At 50.3% G+C, this 18,205-nt stretch overlaps 1 protein-coding gene and 1 long non-coding RNA gene across 24 annotated transcripts in view; one reads left to right on the forward strand and one right to left on the reverse strand.

Moving 5' to 3' along the window:
- Atp2b2 (ATPase plasma membrane Ca2+ transporting 2) overlaps positions 1 to 14,315 on the forward strand; it is a 355,181-nt gene extending 340,866 nt beyond the window's left edge. For 14 of the 22 annotated variants that reach the window (XM_087217055.1, XM_087217060.1, XM_087217052.1 and 11 more), the window contains 4 exons: positions 32 to 243; positions 344 to 451; positions 2,402 to 2,584; positions 11,249 to 14,315. In XM_087217055.1, the coding sequence (XP_087073181.1) occupies positions 32 to 243; positions 344 to 451; positions 2,402 to 2,584; positions 11,249 to 11,560 (815 nt within the window). In that variant the 3' untranslated portion in view covers positions 11,561 to 14,315. Of the gene's footprint in view, positions 1 to 31; positions 244 to 343; positions 452 to 2,401; positions 2,585 to 4,223; positions 4,396 to 8,335; positions 8,391 to 11,248 lie in introns of all 22 variants that reach the window. The other 8 variants (XM_087217064.1, XM_087217107.1, XM_004835332.4 and 5 more) reach the window with 3 other exon arrangements.
- LOC106009859 (uncharacterized) lies at positions 31 to 18,148 on the reverse strand. 2 transcript variants are annotated; one of them, XR_015453458.1, is made up of 5 exons: positions 17,548 to 18,148; positions 11,231 to 16,897; positions 10,372 to 10,556; positions 9,566 to 9,803; positions 31 to 4,271 (listed from the first exon to the last, which is right to left on the reverse strand). It is a non-coding gene; the product is annotated as an uncharacterized LOC106009859 (long non-coding RNA). The 2 variants fall into 2 exon arrangements; XR_015453457.1 differs by having other exon boundaries at positions 10,372 to 10,700.
- Positions 18,149 to 18,205: the final 57 nt, after the last annotated feature.

The following is an 18,205-nucleotide window of genomic DNA, read 5'->3' on the forward strand; positions in this document are numbered from 1 at the left end:
CTCAGCCCAGCCCCGCCCTCTGGCTTGGCAGGCGAGAAGATGTTCCAGATTGACAGCGGGAGGAATGCACCGCTACACTCACCGCCCTCCGAGCACTACACCATCATCTTCAACACCTTCGTCATGATGCAGCTCTTCAACGAGATCAACGCCCGCAAGATCCATGGAGAGCGCAATGTCTTCGATGGCATCTTCAGGAACCCTATCTTCTGCACCATTGTGCTGGGCACCTTTGCCATTCAGGTAGCCAGGACTCCCTGACCTGGGGAGGGCTGGGCTGAGCAATGACAGGGCAGCCCCTGATGGCCTGTTCCTGTCTCTCTCTCCGGCCCATGACCTCCAGATAGTGATTGTGCAGTTTGGAGGGAAGCCTTTCAGCTGCTCCCCACTGCAGCTGGACCAGTGGATGTGGTGCATATTCATCGGGTTAGGAGAGCTGGTCTGGGGCCAGGTAAGCTCTGGAGGGGTACAGGGGGCACTTCTGTGCAGGAAGGGAAAGAGCAGTGGCCAGGGGTCCCAAGAGCCCAGCAACCCACTGCCCCCTGGGGCATGGCCTCTCATCTCTGGGTGTCCAAGCAAAGGTCATCTGGGTCCCATATACTTGTCACTCTGAGCACCACCATTCAGATTTGTCCTTTGTATCTGTACATCACTCATTGCTCCTGTTATTTACTTCTTTTCTTTTTTGTATCCACTTAAATTTATCTCAAAAGGCAACATTATATTGCGAGTATGACTGGAAAATCAGTCACTTGTTATAAATAGAAGCTAACAAAATAATTAAAGTAAGGAGCATGATGTTATTAAATGCTCGCTAGATGCTAACACGGGCCAAGCCTCAGAGCCCGAAGCTAGCTTGTTAGAAAGGGAGGCGAGCTGGTGGTGTCCTGTGCTGATGCCCTGTGATGACCTTCAGAGGACACGGAGTCCAAGAGGAACAGTCTGCCATGCTGCAGTGTGGGATCTATGGCCATCCAAGATGCTCTCTAGTGGCCCCTCTAGCTGTAACCCCAGAACATATCCCACCAGATCCCTTCCCAGGTCTGCTACATGTGTGCATGTGTCTGTGTGTGTACACACAGACATCAACACACACACTGTCATCCTAGCTCTGACTCCTGACCAGGACACAGTGCTTGGGAGCAGTGTCTAGAGCCAATCCTTGATCCAAAGGGGCTCTGTCCCCAAGGTGTTCAGACATCCAGGTGGTGGAGCCACAGGGACCTGAGATGCTGTTCTCAACCTCAGGCTATCTCCAGGCTATAGTAAGAAGCTGCAGTGGCAAAATTAATTGGATGAAGAGGAAGGTTGTGTTTCATCCAAAAGGATCTTCTTTGGACTGTTGATAACTCATGTGACTTAGCAACCCCCTTCTCTGGAAACCTCCAGAGCCCAGGATCCTGGGGCCTTCACCTTGAGAGAGCTTTCAGAGTCTGAAAAGCAGACTCATGAGACTCAGGCTGATGCCAGCATGCAAAGCAGACCCTAAATCCTAGGGCCCCCAAAGGCTGTTTGGTCCAGCCCATCTGTCCTGTGACATCCACCACATCCAGTTTCCCTCGTAGATGTGCCTCTCGGACCTCAGCCCCATGGACAAGCCCCGTTGGGAAGGATAAGAATGAAGGCATTTCCCCTTCCCACATTGCCTTTCCCTTCCAAGATGGACTACCCCGTATTTCTTTCCCATATTTTGGGGCCTCTGAAGGGGACTTGAGGACCAGCCACAGGACAGGCTGTGGCAACTTGGACACACCATGTGGCTTTATCTTCACAACTCCCAGTGCTTCCACCCACCTTTACAGAAGAAAAAGCCAAAGTACAGAGAGGCCAAATGATTTGCCAAAGTTACACAATGAGTATGGCCTAGGGTATTTAAAGTCATATCTGTGCAACTCTCAAAGGCCCAGGTGTTCGATTCCATTCCCCTGACTCTGGATAAATGAGTGAATTAAGGGCTGGGGATTTAGCTCAGTGGCACCTTGCCTGCCTTGCAAGTGCAAGGTCCTAAATTTGATTGCCAGTAAAAAAAAAAAGTGAATTAAGAAGCAAATTAATTGTCAGGCGGGGTGGCACACACCTGTAATCCTAGCACTCTGGGAGGCTGAGACAGGAAAATTGCAAGTTTGAGCCCAGCCTGAGCAACTTAGCAAAATCCAGTCTCAAAATTTCAAAAAGTCAATAAAAAGGCTAGGCTAGGAATGCAACTCTGTGCATAGGTCCTGGATTCAGTTCCCAGTACAGAAAAAAAAGGCAAGTTGGTAAGAGCCTGTAAGTGCTTGAGTTGAGGAGTGAGCTGACCTGTGACTGGGTGAGTGGTGAGGGAAGAAGGAAGGAGAGGAAGGAAAGAAGCCAACCAGGAGGACAGCTGGTGGCCTGACCCAGGCATGCCGGGCCCCTGCAGGTCATCGCCACCATCCCAACAAGCAGGCTCAAGTTTCTGAAGGAGGCGGGCCGACTCACACAGAAGGAGGAGATCCCCGAGGAGGAGCTCAATGAGGATGTGGAGGAGATAGACCACGCAGAGCGGGAGCTGCGCCGTGGCCAGATCCTGTGGTTCCGGGGCCTGAACCGCATCCAGACACAGGTACAGGAAGCTCCCAGGGCTGGGCCCAGCCTGGCAAGGTGGCCAGGAGTGGAGGCATGTGTAAGCCTACAGACCTCAGGCAGGCCACCAAGGGGCACAAGGACTTGGGTGACTCCTGGCAAAGACCACTACAGGGCCCCAGATTGGTCCTTACACTTTCACCATGTGCATATCCATGTCCCTCACACCAGCCCCATGCCTGCTGGAGGAGCAGAGAAGCCTCCTGAGGAAAACGCCATTGTGCCTTCTCAGCTGGGGGGGGGGGGGTCCCTTGAGTGAGGGGACTGTGGCAGCTAGGGCAGCCTGCAGGAGGGACAGGCCAGGGCTGGATGGACATGGCAAGCCAGGGTCACCCCAGGCTCTCAGCTGGGGGTCCCCCTCCATGAGATATGGACACCTTTAATCGCATACATCCTTTGCTCTCACAAGAGGCTCCAGACTCCCCTGGGGAGTTTAGTGGACTAAGGAGAGCAAGGCTGGTATCTCCTTGCATGTGTGCACGCTGGCCACACACTGGGGGCACACATGTAGAATGCATGCCAGCCACAAGCAGGTTTCTCCCCGAGCAGAGAACATGTGGCTGCCATGGAGCCTATGACACACACACAACCTGCACTCTCACACAACCTGGGCAGGTGTCACAGCCCAGGAATGCTGTCAGAGCCCCACGAAGTCAGCATCAGAAGGGAACCTGGGAACCAAGAGAGAGGACCCTGCCAAAGGTGGGGGGCTGGAGCTGGGAACTTGGCCTCAGGTCCCCCATAGCACTCTGGGAAAGAGTTGCAAACTAGTAACCTTATTTCCATTGGTGTAGCAAGCAGCTCCCCTGGGCTGCCTCATACCCCACAGCACCCCATCCCAAATCTCATCTCACTTGACTCTACCTGAGAGGTGGATGTGACTCCCCAGTTCCGGAAGTCACTAAGGCCCTGAGATGACCCATCCTGCCAAACTGGCATGGCCAAGGCAGGACAGGGGGCAGTCAAACACAGAAACAGGCCTGGGCTCTCCTCCCTGACCAGGACCTGGCAGCCCGTACTTCCTGTGAGGGCTGGGTAGCTCTCAGTGCCCACAGTCCTGGTGCCCTCAATTCCCTTGCAGTCCTCCAGCTCTCAGGAGGCAGCAAGGACTACAGTTTCCTGAATGGGCATGACCCTACTGAGCACTGATGCAGCCTGGCACTCTGTCACTTACAGATAATACTGCTGGGTAGATGACAGAGAAGGGGACTCAGAGAGGGGACCTGCCCAAGGCTATCTAGTTGGAGTCTGGGCCAAGGTCTTCCCACCCAGGGGCCCCCACCATACCACTGGGTTCCGTGCCCGACCTTGAGAAAGGCTGAGCACCTACTGTCTTCCCTCCAGGCCACCTACCCTTGCCTCAGCCCAGCCTGCTGGCCCTGAGCTACTAGTGTGAGGGAGAGGCCAGAGCCCTGTGTCCTCCCCAGGAGCGTGGGGCCTACAGAGGGCAGACATCTTTCAGAGCCTTGGCATGTGTCTGGTATTTTTTTCATTTTGATTTAAGTGACATTGTCATTGTTGCCGTGGCTGCGGCTGTTCTCGTGACGTGGTGCCTGTCAGTCATGTAGCTGTTGTGTCCGTTCTTCTTGCAACTTGTCTCGTTCTCTCCTCCGTTGCAGATTGAAGTAGTCAATACTTTCAAGAGTGGGGCCTCCTTTCAGGGCGCCCTGCGGAGACAGTCCTCGGTCACCAGCCAGAGCCAGGATGTAGCCAATCTCTCTAGCCCTAGTCGCGTGTCGTTGTCCAATGCTCTTTCCTCTCCGACCAGCCTTCCTCCTGCTGCAGCTGGGCGTGAGTGTGACTCCTTACCGCTCTGCTGGTGCCACCAATGCCAGCTCCTGGGCAGGCTAGCGGGCAGGGGCTGGGTACCAGAGGACATGGGGGGCAGCTGGTCACTGTCAGGCGCAGGGGGCTGAAGGGCCAAAGCCCCTGGGGAGGGTCCCAGGTGGGCAGGAAGTCAGGGACCAGTCACAGGGTGGCAGTCACTCCACAGGCCAGGGTCAGCTGGGTCAGCGATACAATCAGCCAGTTGAATGTCATTAGGGCCACAAGTGGCCAAAGGGTCTGGGTCTAAGCATCACCATTGGTCAGGAGGACCTGGGTTTCAGTGATAAAATGGTCCCAATCCACTACTGGGTCCCAAAGCCCAAAGGGGCAGAGACACTGAGGGATGCACAGAGTCCCATTGCTCATACTCTGTCAGGAAAAGCCTAGATCCAAGGGTAGGGGCCAGAGTTGGCCAGAAGGTCACAGTCACCCAAGGTCATGCACAGAGTTACTGCAGTCAAGGGGTAAAAGCCCTCAGGGGTCACAGGAACAGCAGGGCCCAACCAAGAGAGGGGTCACATCATCCAGGGTTTCTCAGCTGGTCAGGAAGCACCCATTAGCAATGAGGTCATGGCCAAGGGGGAGAGACAAGCCAAGAGGTTCCTGAGGTCAGAGGTCACAATCAGTGAGATCCCAGACCACCAAGGGGACCACAGCCCAGAGGTGCTGCCGAAGCAGTTCAGAATCTCTCCCGCTCTGTGCTACCTTTTCCTTCCACATTAGCTGCCTTACAAACACCACTTCTCCAGCAGAGGACAGAGCACAGTGGAAGAGAAAAGGCTTTTCTGGAAGAGAAAAGGCTCCTGACCCACTCAACTGACCTCGGGTGGAAAATAGGGTGTCAAGCCCCCCACCTTGAAGTGATCTGGTCTACCTTCAGCGTTCTGCCCTCCTTTAACTTAGGAACAGCTCGAACACCTCCCCTTGATCTCCCTCCTGCCAAGCTCATCTTCTCACACTACCACTTGACCCAGGCGTCCCTGGATTTGTCTAGACCTTTCCTGGACCTCCCCATGGTTTCAGGCCCTGGAGAAAATCGGTCTCTGTTTCCCACCCACCTCCTGTTTTGTCTCTGTCAAAGGGGCCCCCAGTTCTGATTTTCTCAAGTATAAACAAGTGCACATCTGTAATCCCAGCACTCAGGAGACTGAGAGAGGAGGATTGATGTGAGTTTGAGGCTACCCTGGGCTACATAGAGAGTTCAAAGCCAGCCTGAACTACACAGTGAGACCCTGTCTCAAAACAGCAACAACAAAGTAGATGTGATGTGTTTGTTATCCCTGCCAGTCTTCAGCACCTTGATGAGAAACCGTCTCCAGGCCTCGATACTTTAAAAAATGTCTCCACCTCCATCCAGAAACAGCTACCAAACACATCTCCTGCCACTGACCATGACCTGTGTGCAGAATGGGCTCCTCCCTGTGGCCTCTGACAGGAAGCATAGGCCTCAGAGCCTGCTGATGGGCTATGCTCATGGCTGTCACCTTCTTTCTGTGGATGTTGTCCTGCCCAGTATACAGGAGGGACACATAAATGTCTTCATTCATTAGCATAGAATCAGCGATGGGGTGGCCAGCTGAGCCAAGATGACAGGGAGATATATTTGAGCAAATGGTGTCTGAGTTCACTTTTCCATGAAGCACTGTCACTAGGAGATCACTGCCAGGTTGTCTCAGGGCAAAAGCATTTGGTCCCATCCTTCTCTCCCTTCAGAGCAGAGGTCCCTTGCCTTATTAGGTGGCTCTACCCTCTCTGACCTTTTCCTCCATCCTGTCCCTGGGTCAGCTTGGCTCTGGCCTTGCCCCATACCACCACCTGTCCTGAAGTGCCATCACCAAATGTTCTGGCCTGGAGACAGATTCCTAAATTGGTGATTCCTAAGTCCCCCTAGCTAGCTTTGCCTACCAGAAGACTGGCTTCTGGGTGTGAGTTCAGTTCTTTTTCCATTCTTTGGCCTCATTCTTGAAGAACAGCACTTGGTACTGGCCATGAAAGACCTCATATGATCTTCCAGGGCACCCATGTAGCCCTGGGAGAGCTTCCTGCAGTTTACCCTCATTCTAGCTCTCATAGGCTAGAAGAAAGAGCTGGTCTTTCCCACCTCACAACTTTATCTTCACCTTTTCTTCTGTCACTTGTAAACCATTTGAAGAGGCCAGTCCTGAGATGACACTTTGCCTTCAGAGAAATGCCCATTTATGCCCATCCTACACTTCCTGTCTCTGAGCTGATATTCCGAGCTAGGTCCCCTTTAGCCCATGTGACCTATATCCTAGCTTTGGAACAGCCTTGCAAAGAAGCCCAAGCAGAGGCTAGACCATAACTGACCTTGTCTGTGACCCCGAGTCTCTCAGATGATCCAATGGGATTGTTCACACACAGCTCCTTCACAGAGACCCGCCCTGCAGCTCTCCTAGATATTGCCCATTCTCACCCTCTGCTTTAGAATTCAGAATTCTAGGTCCCTTCCAGATCCTTTCTTGGCCATGGGTTCTTAAAAAGAGCCTGACCATCCACCTGCCCAAGGGCACTGGCTTCTAGAGGGGATCTCAATGCTGTGGTCATGGCAGTCACAATGTAAACACTCAGTAAATATCCCTTTGACCTCTGTTCTGTTTCTATCATATTTCCTCGGCTCTCCCAGAACTGAGGACACTGTAGGTACTGGGCAAGGTCCCTTCAGAAGCCAATGCTTTCTCACCATAGGGGGGTGTGAAGCAGTTGGCCAGGAAGCAAGGGCAAGGCCCAGACAGGTAGGACGAGAGGTGAGCTGGCTCCCTCTGAGCAACATCTTCCTCCTGGGGATTCTCCAGCACAGGAAGCCAACCACATGTTAGTGAGGCAGAAATACCTGCTGTCTGTGTTTCTCAGGATGAGACAAAACACTGTACCCTAGATTCCCAAGAGTTACCCACAGAGGCCTATCCCAGGACAGTGTGTGTGGAGAATGACTTCTAAGTCATGACACTGGGGTGAGCACAGTCCCCAAGCACACTGGCATCCCCACACAGTGCCACTGGGAAGTGCAGGCCCCTGGAAGACAAGTGCCCATCAGGAGCATGGCATCCAGCCAGGGAGATACTGGCATGCTTGGGAGGGAATCTGCTGCATGCTCGGGCTGCTCCCTACCTACTTAGTCACAAAGGAGTCTGTTCTCTCCCAGAAATTCAGTGGCCAGCCTCAAGATTCTTTACTAGGTCCCCACTCAACAGTTCCGAAGGAGGGAAAGATCTACCAGTGTGTCCATTAACACAGAAAGACAGACTTGGCCAAGATCACACAGCAAGGGAGCTGTCAGAAATCTGCCTTCAAAATCCCTTGCTTTTCTCTCCCTCCACACTGCTACCCAGACAGGTCCACAGACGGAGAGCCACAGAGTTGAATTTCCACTTGGGAGCCAGTGCCCATGCCTATGGCTTCATAGGAGCCATACTCCAGGACTCAGGAGGCCAGGAAGGTGTTACCCTGTTGGCATCCCCCAACCCATCTGGCATTTATCACTGGTGATCAGCTCTCTCTTCCAAGGCCAAGACCCCCTACATTTCTTATCTCCCACAAGTTTCTAGCCTGTTTCAAGCAAGCCTGTCTCAATACCTACTAAGTCAAATGCAGACCCCTGAGCCAGGGCCAGGCCACATTCTGGACACCACACCTCTACTGACAGATAGGATACCCCCGCCTTGACTTCCCTCCAGACTCCTGGTTCTTAGAACTGCTGGAGCATGGAGTTTATGTTGTTGGGAGGAGAAATGAAAACAGTGAACAGGAAAGAAAATTGGATCTCTCATTAGTGTTTTGGTGACTAATTTAGCATGACCTTGGGTTGGTGAGAAAATGGCTTGCTTCTGGGAGGTGGGCCCAGACCTCTCCGCTGTCTGAATATTCCCTGTGTTTGTTTCCCTAGAGGGCTAGAGAACCCTGGACACAGAGTTCAGCAAGAGAGAGTGAATTTAAAAGAGGTTGTGAGTCTTTAACCTTGAGCCTGAAATGAATGTGAATCAATCCCAGACTCTTGGCTTCCTTGAAGCCGGGTAAACATTCGAGTATGTGGAGCCTATCTCAGAGCGGGGCCTGTACATCCCTCAGAGCCTCAGCCATGGGCAAGGGCCCCTGCCCCTTGTGCCAATGCAACTGAACCCCTGAAACCCCTCCTGGGTCCCCTCTCTTTCCCCTGCCCTTGTACCCTGACATGGCCCATACCCCAAGTCCCGTCTTTGAGGTAGGCAAGGAGGAGAAATGGAAGAGCATTTTTTTCTTCCCATATTTTTCCATTTCAGCTGAAGAGAGAAGCGAAGTGGAGACTTGAGATGGCCATGGTGGGGTGTCCCAAACAGTCTCGTCCCCACAGTCTTGTCCAGAGCAGTTCATTCTTTCTGTTGTCTCCATCCCAGGGGGCGGGCAGAGGGGCCTCATCTCATTGTGTGTTGTCCCCCAACATTGTGAGTCACATGACAGGGACCTGCCACTGTTCCCTTCCCCACACATATATGTGAGGTATCCCAGCCAGCATCTTACTGCAGCCAACCTCGGACACACTCAGCACTGGGCTGATGGCAGCAGTGATGTTTACTGCTCCATTTTATAGATAGGAAATTGAGGCCTACAACACCTCTTTTGTTTTGGTCTCACTTAAGGGTACCATGGCCCATTTACCAGAACATCAGAGTATTAATAAACTCTATGGTGCCACAAATAGGACTTCAGAGGCTAGAACCTCAGGGCAGCCCACACAGCCTTCACCGGGCACCAGCTCTGAGGTAGCGGCTGGCTGGCACCTCCTTGGAACCTGATGCCTTTTATTTAATGCATAATTCCAGCAAGTGAGGTTTTCTGATTCCCAACCCACAGCTGGAGTAAGCAGGAGAAGGAAAAGAGATGCTTTTTGGAAGACGAGCAAACGTCAGCACTAACAAGTGATGGCTGACAGTAAAGGAGGAAAACTTGAGGGGAAAAAGGCCAAACTGCCCAGTCTTGCCCAAGATCAAGAAGGAAGACTGTGAAATGTTAAGTTAAACTTTCTCCGTATACACTGACCTAGAGGGCAAAGGAGCATTTGGTGAGCTAAAAACACCCACCCACCCCCAACAGAAAAATAGACCTCAGCGTTGACACCAAGAACCCTCACCACAGTTACCTAGGATGTTCACATCCAGGGAAGAGGGCCTCCCACCAGTGCCAAGGAGAGCTGCCCTGGATTTAGTTAGAGCTTGAGTCTGGGATTCAGGGCTTGCCCATGAGCATCTCCTGCAGGCCTCTGCCTCCTAGCAGGCAAGGCGGCATCCTGAGGCTCCACACCCCACCAGCTGAGGCTCTTCCGCCGCTAGGGGCATCTGGGCTGTTTTCCCCACTTCTTGCTACAGTCTGAGTTGGGCCTAGAAAGAGAGCAGGAGATATCTTTTTGTCCCAATCCCATCAGCCCATTAAGATGACAGGCCCCCTTCCCGGGGTCCAGAGAAGTGACACCTCTCTTCCAAGTGAGGGTCCTGTCACTCCACACCCTGTGAGGCAGGACAGAGCCCAACAGAGAGGTGATGCGGCTTGCCCATAGCCAAGGCACAAGAAGTGGCAGGGCCAAGACTGAGCCTGGGTCTTCCTGCTTCCATGCTCAGTACTAGCCATGTCCACTAGCCTTGAAGACTCAGGGCCAACCTCCTTCCATTCTGTGGAAGAGGAGACTAAGGCCTGGACCCCCGGTTCACAGCTGAAGAGGGAACGCCTCGATATCTTGTAGCTCACTTTCACACTCACCCCATCCCCCTCCCAGAACCCCCCTGTCCCAGGGGGCTGGGTCTGGCCATATGATTCTGGCCTCACTTTTTTGGTTTTGTGTTTTCAAAGCACAAATGAAGAAATAAATAAAATACCCCCCCAGAAAACAAGGGACCCCAAAGCAAGCTGCAATGACTGGCCAGGGGTTGGAGTCTATACTCGAGTGTTTACCTCCCATGTGCATGAAGGAAAGAAACGCTGGGTACAAACGACTTCCTCTCCCATTGTCCAGGCTTCCAAGTGTGGCGTGTGTCCGTCCATGAGTGCCGTGTGGTTCCTGGCTCGGACGTGGCATGCTCCCTGCCCCAAACCTCACCAGTCCGCTGGCTCTTCTGTGCTTGCTGGCTGCCTCCGCTCTGCACCTCAGAAAGCCCTGAGTTGGCTTTGGCTGCTTCGCTGCCTTGGTTTGGTGTCCTGTTCTCTGTTTGGCCTCTGTGTGTCTTCTCTCACTCTATCTCACCCCATCTCTCCTTCTTGTTCCTTTCTGTGTGACACATAACCTGTTCCATGTAGTTTGGTTTCTTAACTGTGTGTGTGTGATTTTTTTAGCATTAATTTTTTTTTTTTTTGGTACTGGGGATTGAACTCGGGACCTTGTGCTTGAGAGGCAGGCGGTGGAACCACTGAGCTAAATCCCCGGCCCTAGCATTAATTTTTTAAAAATAGCCTCTCCTCTCTCCTACTCTCTCCCTGGTCCCACTCCTTTCTGCATGGACCTCTGCTGTGAGGTTACCAAGGCTTGGCCTCTCACTAGGTCGAGGGGCCCACTAGAGTGGACTCTGCTTCCCCTCACTGCAGGGCCCCAGCATCTCTGATGGTGCTCAATGACCCCTCCTCTCCTCATACTGTAGTTCTGACCAAACCAAAACCATTTAATAAAACCAACTCATGGATGCACATAACCTGAGCCCTTGCCATTCTTCCCCCTGTCGATACTGTGGATTCCAGCAGCCCACTCCTCCTCTCCTTCCTCACCCGCCAGCTCCCCAGCCCAGCCCAACCCAGCCCAACCCAGCACAGTTCTCCTGACCCTGTGCTTCCCTTGCAGATCCGCGTCGTGAAGGCCTTCCGTAGCTCTCTCTATGAAGGGTTAGAAAAGCCTGAGTCTCGAACCTCCATCCATAATTTCATGGCTCATCCTGAATTCCGGATCGAAGATTCGCAGCCCCATATCCCCCTCATCGATGACACGGACCTGGAAGAAGATGCCGCACTCAAGCAGAACTCGAGCCCGCCATCATCGCTCAATAAGAACAACAGCGCCATTGATAGCGGGATCAACCTGACAACCGACACGAGCAAATCAGCTACCTCTTCAAGTCCAGGGAGCCCCATCCACAGCCTGGAGACGTCGCTTTAGCTGAGGATCTGTCACCTGCCCGCTGGCAGCCCTCACGAACCCACTCCCACCTGCCTCCTAGGCACCCCTCCAGTCCCCCACTCACCCATGCAGCAGGAGCAACAAGGAAACCAAACAATGGAGAGAAAACCTGGTGTTTCTACCCACAGACCCTTTCCCTGGCTGCAATGCTGTTTGAACTCTTTTTTTCACTTTGAGGCAGGGGGCAGACTTCCCCTGGGAGCATAGGGAGCAAGTGAGAAGTTTCCAAAAACAAGCCCTTCCTGGCTCCTGCCTGGACGAGGACCAGCGCTGTCCTGCCCAGCCACCAAGTCCCCCGCATGAATGTACTGGACACTTTCAATCCTCCCCTTGTTTGGTGTTTGGGGGGCTGGGGAGGGTTTTTTTCCATTTGTTTTCTTAGGCGGGAACTTCAAACAGACTCTTTTCTGAGACTATTTATCCAATCCACTGGTCTGAGTTTTTGAAATGCTTGCACAGCATGGTCTCAGTTGTATAGATTAATTTAACTTTTTGAAATTGCAGAGCTTAATTCACCTAATAGATTTGCACCAATGGAACTGAAGAACTCATAGACACTCACAAGGTTATATCCATTTCTTTGTATCTATATCAACGTATACTTTTCCAGGACTGTATACGTCCATATAGATAGGTAGATATATATATATATATATATATATAAAATATATATACATGGATATATAAAGTTTCTTTGCCGGCATGTTGCCTTGTTTCTGCTTAAATTGCTCTATTTTAACTTATTTATGTCCTAAAAAGAAGAATGTAATTTGTTTACAAACCTGTAGATAACGTCTTTGGCTATTTGTATGGTTTAAGAACACTGGTGGCTGAGATGCTATGAAAACAGCTCAGCCCCACAGACACTTCTCTGGGTTGCATCCTTGATGTTTTACAATAGCCATGCTCTTATTTTTGCCTGCCATTTCTGTTTCAATAATGTTACCACTATGGAAGGCTCCGGCAGAAGCTAGACGCTACTGAGGATCCATCCCAAAGGGTTCACTAACATGCTCCGTAGATGAAGGGAGAAGAGGAGAGAAGCTTCCTGGGTTTGTAAGTCAAGTAGACATCCCAGCCCAAGGATGTCGGAATCTGCACAGCACTGGTCAAAGGCTTTTCTCTCAATGAAACTCACTTGAGTTTACCAAGAGCATTTCCAAAATAGGTAGTGTTTGGCACTGTCTGTAGAGAGGGTGAGGTAGTGATAAAATATTATATGTGGTATTGTGTTGATTTTTTTTTGTTTGTAATTTAGAGGTTTACTTCTTTATAAAGGGCAGCATATGAGTTGTTGGCATATTGGATGAGGATTAGTATGGCTTGCTGCTTTTATCTTATTTTTGAAGAATAGCCTTTTTCTCTGCAATATTTAGATCCAAATGAACCTTATGATGTGTATATTGAGATGTATTCAGTGTGATTTTTAAACCAAATTGTCTTCCTGTAGTCACAATCTATACTGTAGCCTTCTAACACCAAGTCTTGCTTCCCCAGACAGAAAGCCATTCTGAAACCCTCCCGTGTCACAGGTGAGAAAGGTGGCTATTTACCCCAAGACAATAACAGCACTAGTAATCCTACTTAATAAGAGCTTATTTAATTGTCTGTCAGCCTCTTAACTGCTAAGCACTTTGTGGGTCTCAGCTTTTTTCATAAAAGAACTTTTGTATTTAATACAAAGTTTGCTTTGAGACTTTTCAGCATATGATCTTTTTTCCATAAACTTGTACAGTGCAAAAGACATTTTGAATACCATGATCAATGATGTCCCATGCTTCAAGGAAAACCAAACACTTTTGCCTGGCTTGCAAAATCCATTCCTCACGCTGACCCTTGCCACGATCGCTCAGTGTCAGCCCTGCCTTTGCCCTCCTCCAGGCCCAGAGAACTCTTCCACTAACAAGATGAGAGCCACTTGGGAACAGAGCCATAGTCAGCTGGGAGGGCCCATGTTTAACAGCTATGGAAAAACCTGTGGGGTTTGGGGTTCGAAGTCAGCCCATCCCACCTGGAAAAACCTCTCTGTAAGGAGGACCTTCTGTGTGAAAGAGCACCACCTGAATGTCGTGAAGAAATCTCTCTGAATGTATCCAGCAGAGGACACTGCATCCCCAGCCACGGGCGACCAGGCCTCAGATGTGCTTATTGTACTCTGGTACAAACACCACCAAAGCCTGCCTGCCACACTCCTGGGAGGAAGGACATGCAGCTGAGAAACCTTGCAACAAGGTGGTTTTTTTGAGTTTTCTTTCTTGTTTATCCGCCTTCCCTTTCTCTGTTTGCCCATGTATCCATGGGCACATATTCCATGATGTCCAGACCGTCAAGCTAGCACACCAGGCTCCCTTGTGCTTTGGGGGCAGAACCCAAGGCCAATGGGAGGATTCTCCAAGTGGACCTCGCTTGGGGGGCAAGGAGCTGTGGAAGCTACCAAGAATGCCCAACATGTGTGTCAGTCTGTTCTTGTCAGGAGTGATGATCACCCATGTGCCCCTCACTCTCCCATGTTCACACACATCCACACACGCACACACACAGGAAATGGATGGTTTGTCAAAATTCATATAGTACACAAAGCTTGCACTCTGCGTCCTATATCTAGCAGCATGGGGTACGTTTGGCAATTCACCCCATTAGGGGGTCAATAATTTATGATCACTCATCTGTTTTTATGAATTTTTTTATCTAGACAATAATTGTAAATAAAGAACTCACCATCTCTGTTCATTTACTACTATGCAATGGTTATGCTTTCAATTGCTGACTCTTCTGACTCCTGCAGTGTGGCTCTGAGATGTCTGTGGTTTTATAAAAAAAAAAAGACAACATCACTGGACAGAACATAGTGACTGTATCCTCTGTTGTGTATCCTCTTTACTGGAGGACCACAGTCCCCTTGGGGCTTCTTTCCTGCCTCTGCACCAGGGCTACAGAGTCAGGTTGCCACCGCAGCTCTGAGATCTAAACTCAGCAACTTGTATTCCACCCTTTGCAGATGAGAGACAAGCAGGGAACCCACCCAGTGACTCCAGGCACTACAGGGTCACCTACCTCTGGAGGAGGGCAAGGCGGGCCTCTCCACACTTCAGATAGCTTTCCCTCTCAGGAGCACCCTCCATGGCTCCCCTAAGCCCTTGTCCCAGCCACAGCACAGAACTGACGAGGGAGGGCACTCTGCACTGAGACTGGACCATTGAACATGGCTGCTTCAGAGCCTGGACTCTAAACCTGTCTTATCCTAGTCCTTCCTTAACAAAGAACCGTTCTTTCTCCAATCCTGTTAAAATGCTACCTTTACCACCTGCTAACATTGTACATAGATTTGGGCTTTTGAACTTTTCTTCTGTTTCCTTATCTGGGTGTCTACTCTGGCACCAACCACACAGTTTTAATTACTGTCATTTTAGAATATTTTATTATGTGGTGCGATGAGTCCCTTCACTCTTCTTTTACAAAATTCCTGGTTATTCTGTCACATTTATTCTTCCAGGGAAATGTTAAAAGCTTGCCAGGTCCTCTATCCCCGGCCCTCCAGCACTGTCACTGTATGTGCATCTTCTCCTCACATTGTAATTATTGTCCACTCAGGGCCACTAAGTACAGTGTGTCCTGTCAGGAAGAACAAAAAGACTCTGAATCAAAGGAAGCCTGGTGTTCCTGCCATCACTTCACCTGTCCCCTCAGCCCAGATGTCAGGAAAGGCCTCTGAGCCCCCACCAACCGTAGGCTGGGAACCAAAATCACTATCTTGGTTGTGCTGAGGATGGGCTCTCCATCTGGCCCTGGTCCAGAGGAGAAAAGGGGACTCTCCTAGACCCAGAGCTATAGCCCTAACTAAGACAAAACATGGAGCCCAGTGTCTGTCTTCTATACAGATATGTACTGCTGTCTCCCTTTCCTGAACTTGTTTTGGTCATTTTGTTGTTGTGATGGGGGGGAGGATCTTGTTCTTGAATTCGGAGCTTCAGCAACTTCAGAAATTTCTTGCCAGGATGTTCTCAGTACTACCACTTCCCTCTCTCCCTGCTCTGCCTGCAGGAGGCTCCCAATGTGGTATCACTCTGACAACTCTTCCACCCAAATCTCTCCTGCCGTCACATCTGAGATCCCACCCTTGGAGGATCTGGCAAGGAGTGCTGCTTGAAGACTTGCAGCCAAGGCCACAATCAGATGACAGGAAGTCCACAGGTCTTTTCCAAATTCAAAATCAAGCCCTCCTGATTTTAATGTAGAGATCCAACCCACCAAGGGTGAGAGGAGGATTCTAGACCCTGAGGTCTAGAAGAGGTAAGCTCCTCTTACCCTCTCTTCTACAAGAGATCAGAAGCTGCTCTGGGCTACCTTCTTATCCTCCCCATCTGTTTTGTAATGTCTGTGGTGCTCTCTGTCCCAGGCTTTTCCTCTTGAGGGTCGCCACACTTTGCTAACTCTTGCGTGCACATCTTTTATATCAGAGTTATCAAGGGAATGGTGCCGCCTCCAGCTTCCACAAGCTGTCCAGGCTCTGGGGGCTCTGGGACAATGGGGGCTGGAAAGTGACTATGCTCTTATTGTACACTCTATTTCTCTGTATCTCTGGCTTGTGCTCTTTGTAATTAATGGGATTTGTCTGCCTTTTTAACACTATACTAAGCAATAACAATAAATGCACACATGGAAATGCAGACATGGTACCCATCAAAAAGCCTTTTTCCAAAGGATAGCTGGGCCCCCACCTCCCATGGATGTGAACTTGGGGAAATTCAGTCCCTGGTTGGGAAAGTCACTTTGTTCCCCTTCCACCAGGTCACCTTTTGAGTGCCCACCATCTGAGCTTAACGTACCATGAGTCATTAACCCTTTGGGAATAGCTTCACATCTCAGAAAGGAAGATCTGGGCATCAGTACCTCAGGGAGGAAAGAAGGACATTCAGGGACAAAGAGCCTGGGAGACAGAGGGCACAACTGAGGAAAGCTCAGAATGGCCTGATGTGAGGTCTAGGGTTACCCAGATGGGAAATACAGACACAGGATATAGATGATATCCCAGGAGGCAAAGAGGAGCTTGGCACTCTAGGAGTCAATCTGCAAAGAAAAAGAATATGCCCAGGAGAAGAAATAATGCTCAATGATGGTTCAGATATTGTGAGTTATGCACACACAATCCCAGCTCTTTTCGAGTTGAACTGATTTCCAGGTCAAACATATTGGCCCATCCAACTTCCAAACAGTTTCACATTCAAGGTTCATTTGATCCCAAATCAGCTTCCAGAGGATTCCAAAAATCTGAAAGTTTTGAGTGCTGATAGGATGCCACAAGTGGAAAATTCCATCCTGCAAAAGTTTGTTTCATGCACAAAATTATTAAAAATATTGTACAAATGACCTTCAGGTTATATGTATAAGAAATAAAACATAAATGAATTTTGTGTTCAAAGTTGGGTCCCATCCCCCAAGATATCTCATCATGGATATGCAAATATTCCAAAATTTTAAAAAAACTGAAATCTGAAACAGTTCTGGTTACAAGCATTTCAGGTAAGAGATACACAATCTGTACTCTGCATCCCACTTAACAGAGGAGGTAGCAGCTGAGAGAGGTGAAGCGTGTGTCCACACAAGTAGGCACATGCAGTATTGGGGCCAGGGTTGGCACTCAACCTCTCTGTCACTATGCCTTTCAGCCCCACCCACAAATATCTGAATGAGTAAGATTCAGTTCATTGCTACCCCCAAATCCTCAAGTTTCTTCAACATTTACACTAGGAAATTTCCTCAATGACAACCATGCCTAATACACTATATTTATATCTAATATGCCCTTGTCCCCATTTTCCACTGGAGGAAAGTAAAGCTCAGAAAGAAGTGACTTGGCCTTATCAGCCAGAGGCTCAAAGGTGAAGCTACAGATCCAAGGCCAGGGACTGTCCCTTGAACAACAAGAAGCCAAGAGCACCCCGCCCCCAAGTGCCACTCTCTCAGACCTTGCAGTATTTCTCCATTGGTGGTGGTGGGGATCTCAGAAGCTAGGGCGGGACGGAAGGCTAAGTTGCTGTCCCAGGCCTTGCCCTTAGTTCTGCTAATACCCTATTCCCATGGCTTCCTCTCCAAAACCCCTTCACAGGGTGGCCCCGTTATACTTCCCGAGCAGTAACATTTTCACAGTGGTCACGTCAGGCTCAGGTTCTTACCCCAGTGGTGACAGAGGAAACTGAAGCATTGTGACTTAACCCCAAGGTTCTGTTGGAAGTCCAGTGTTCTCACTGTGCTTGTGGGGAGCCCTCAAAGGCCTCCTGAGGAAGCAGGGACCTGGGTGCTAGGAACACTGAGGCCTGAAGTTTGTGGGAATCCTATAGGCCAGACTCAGAATCCTAGGGGACCTGTTTGGAAGGGGCAGTTTGCAGTCTCTGAAGTCGTGGGCAGGGAGGGCAGAGAGACTGAGGACAGACTAACCAGAAGGAAACACTAAGACCAGTCTACTCGCTCCCCACAAAACACACACTATCAACTCTACAAAGTTCAACCCACGCGCCCAGACCCGCAGGGAAGAGCGCGACGCTGTCACTAACCCAGGAAGAGGGAAGGATTGGTCTGGATAGAAGACTGACCAGACCTTCAGATTCCTAAGCGGCTGGTCAAGGT

This window comes from Heterocephalus glaber, unplaced genomic scaffold (assembly GCF_053883595.1).
Source record: "Heterocephalus glaber isolate CG9 unplaced genomic scaffold, H.glaber_assembly_v1.0 deba00000122, whole genome shotgun sequence".
NCBI classification, from domain to species: domain Eukaryota; kingdom Metazoa; phylum Chordata; class Mammalia; order Rodentia; family Bathyergidae; genus Heterocephalus; species Heterocephalus glaber.